The 757-nt window shown below is 39.8% G+C and overlaps 1 protein-coding gene across 1 annotated transcript in view; it reads right to left on the bottom strand.

Annotated features, from left to right (window-relative positions):
• Nucleotides 1-292, bottom strand: part of aqp8a.2 (aquaporin 8a, tandem duplicate 2) — a 1814-nt gene extending 1522 nt beyond the window's left edge. The window contains exon 1 of the mRNA XM_016546065.1: nt 39-292. Within this exon, the coding sequence (XP_016401551.1) occupies nt 39-292 (254 nt within the window). The remainder of the gene's footprint in view (nt 1-38) is intronic.
• Between the last annotated feature and the right edge of the window lie 465 nt (nt 293-757).

The raw sequence follows: 757 nt of genomic DNA, 5'->3' as shown, positions 1-757 counted from the left end.
TATATATATATATATATATATATATATATAAATCCTACCTAATTTCTGCCATACACGCCACCAGCACAGCCACTGCCAATCCATGCACAAGCGCTGGCTGTAATCGTCCTGCCGCCTCCACATTTTCAATGACAGACACACAGCCGATAAAGACAAAAAAAGTCGTGCCCACCAGCTCGGCAACACATGGCTGGATTATTCTCTCATATTTGCCCAGAGGTTTGGGTTCGTTCTTCTTCAGCAAGGTTCTGTCCAGCTCTTCAAGCTCTAGCTTCTCTGCCTGCGCTGACATTGTGCACCATCCAGTGCATTGAGTAACTCTGTGACTGTGGCAGAGGGAAACACTATGATAACAGAGCAATCCTCACTTGTTCCACCATAAATCATTCTTTTATCCCTGAAAGGTCTGATATATTATCGTAGAATTATATATGAATGATGCAGCAACAGCATACAATCAAGTTTTAGGAGACAATGAAAAGATTTGGTGAGAACAATAAGGTATCCAAGTATAATTACAGACATTTTCAGGTTGGAGTTAGATTAGTACATAGCTGTTCCCTTATCAGATGTAAGGTGCTTCACATTTGCACAGTATTGTTTTCACTATTATCTCTGTGTTATTGATTTGCTTGTCAAGTGTGTGATAACTCACAGACCTTGGATGTAAATGTTATCAACCCATATGGCATTATAAAACAATGCATTGACGCTCCAAGGTGAACTTTGACCTGCAGTGTGATATATATGTGATATA

The sequence above is a fragment of the Sinocyclocheilus rhinocerous genome, unplaced genomic scaffold, assembly GCF_001515625.1.
Source record: "Sinocyclocheilus rhinocerous isolate Xijiao unplaced genomic scaffold, SAMN03320098_v1.1 scaffold820, whole genome shotgun sequence".
In the NCBI taxonomy this organism is placed as follows: domain Eukaryota; kingdom Metazoa; phylum Chordata; class Actinopteri; order Cypriniformes; family Cyprinidae; genus Sinocyclocheilus; species Sinocyclocheilus rhinocerous.
Note: the sequence above shows the minus strand (reverse complement) of the source record. Positions and strands in the feature narration are given on the sequence as shown.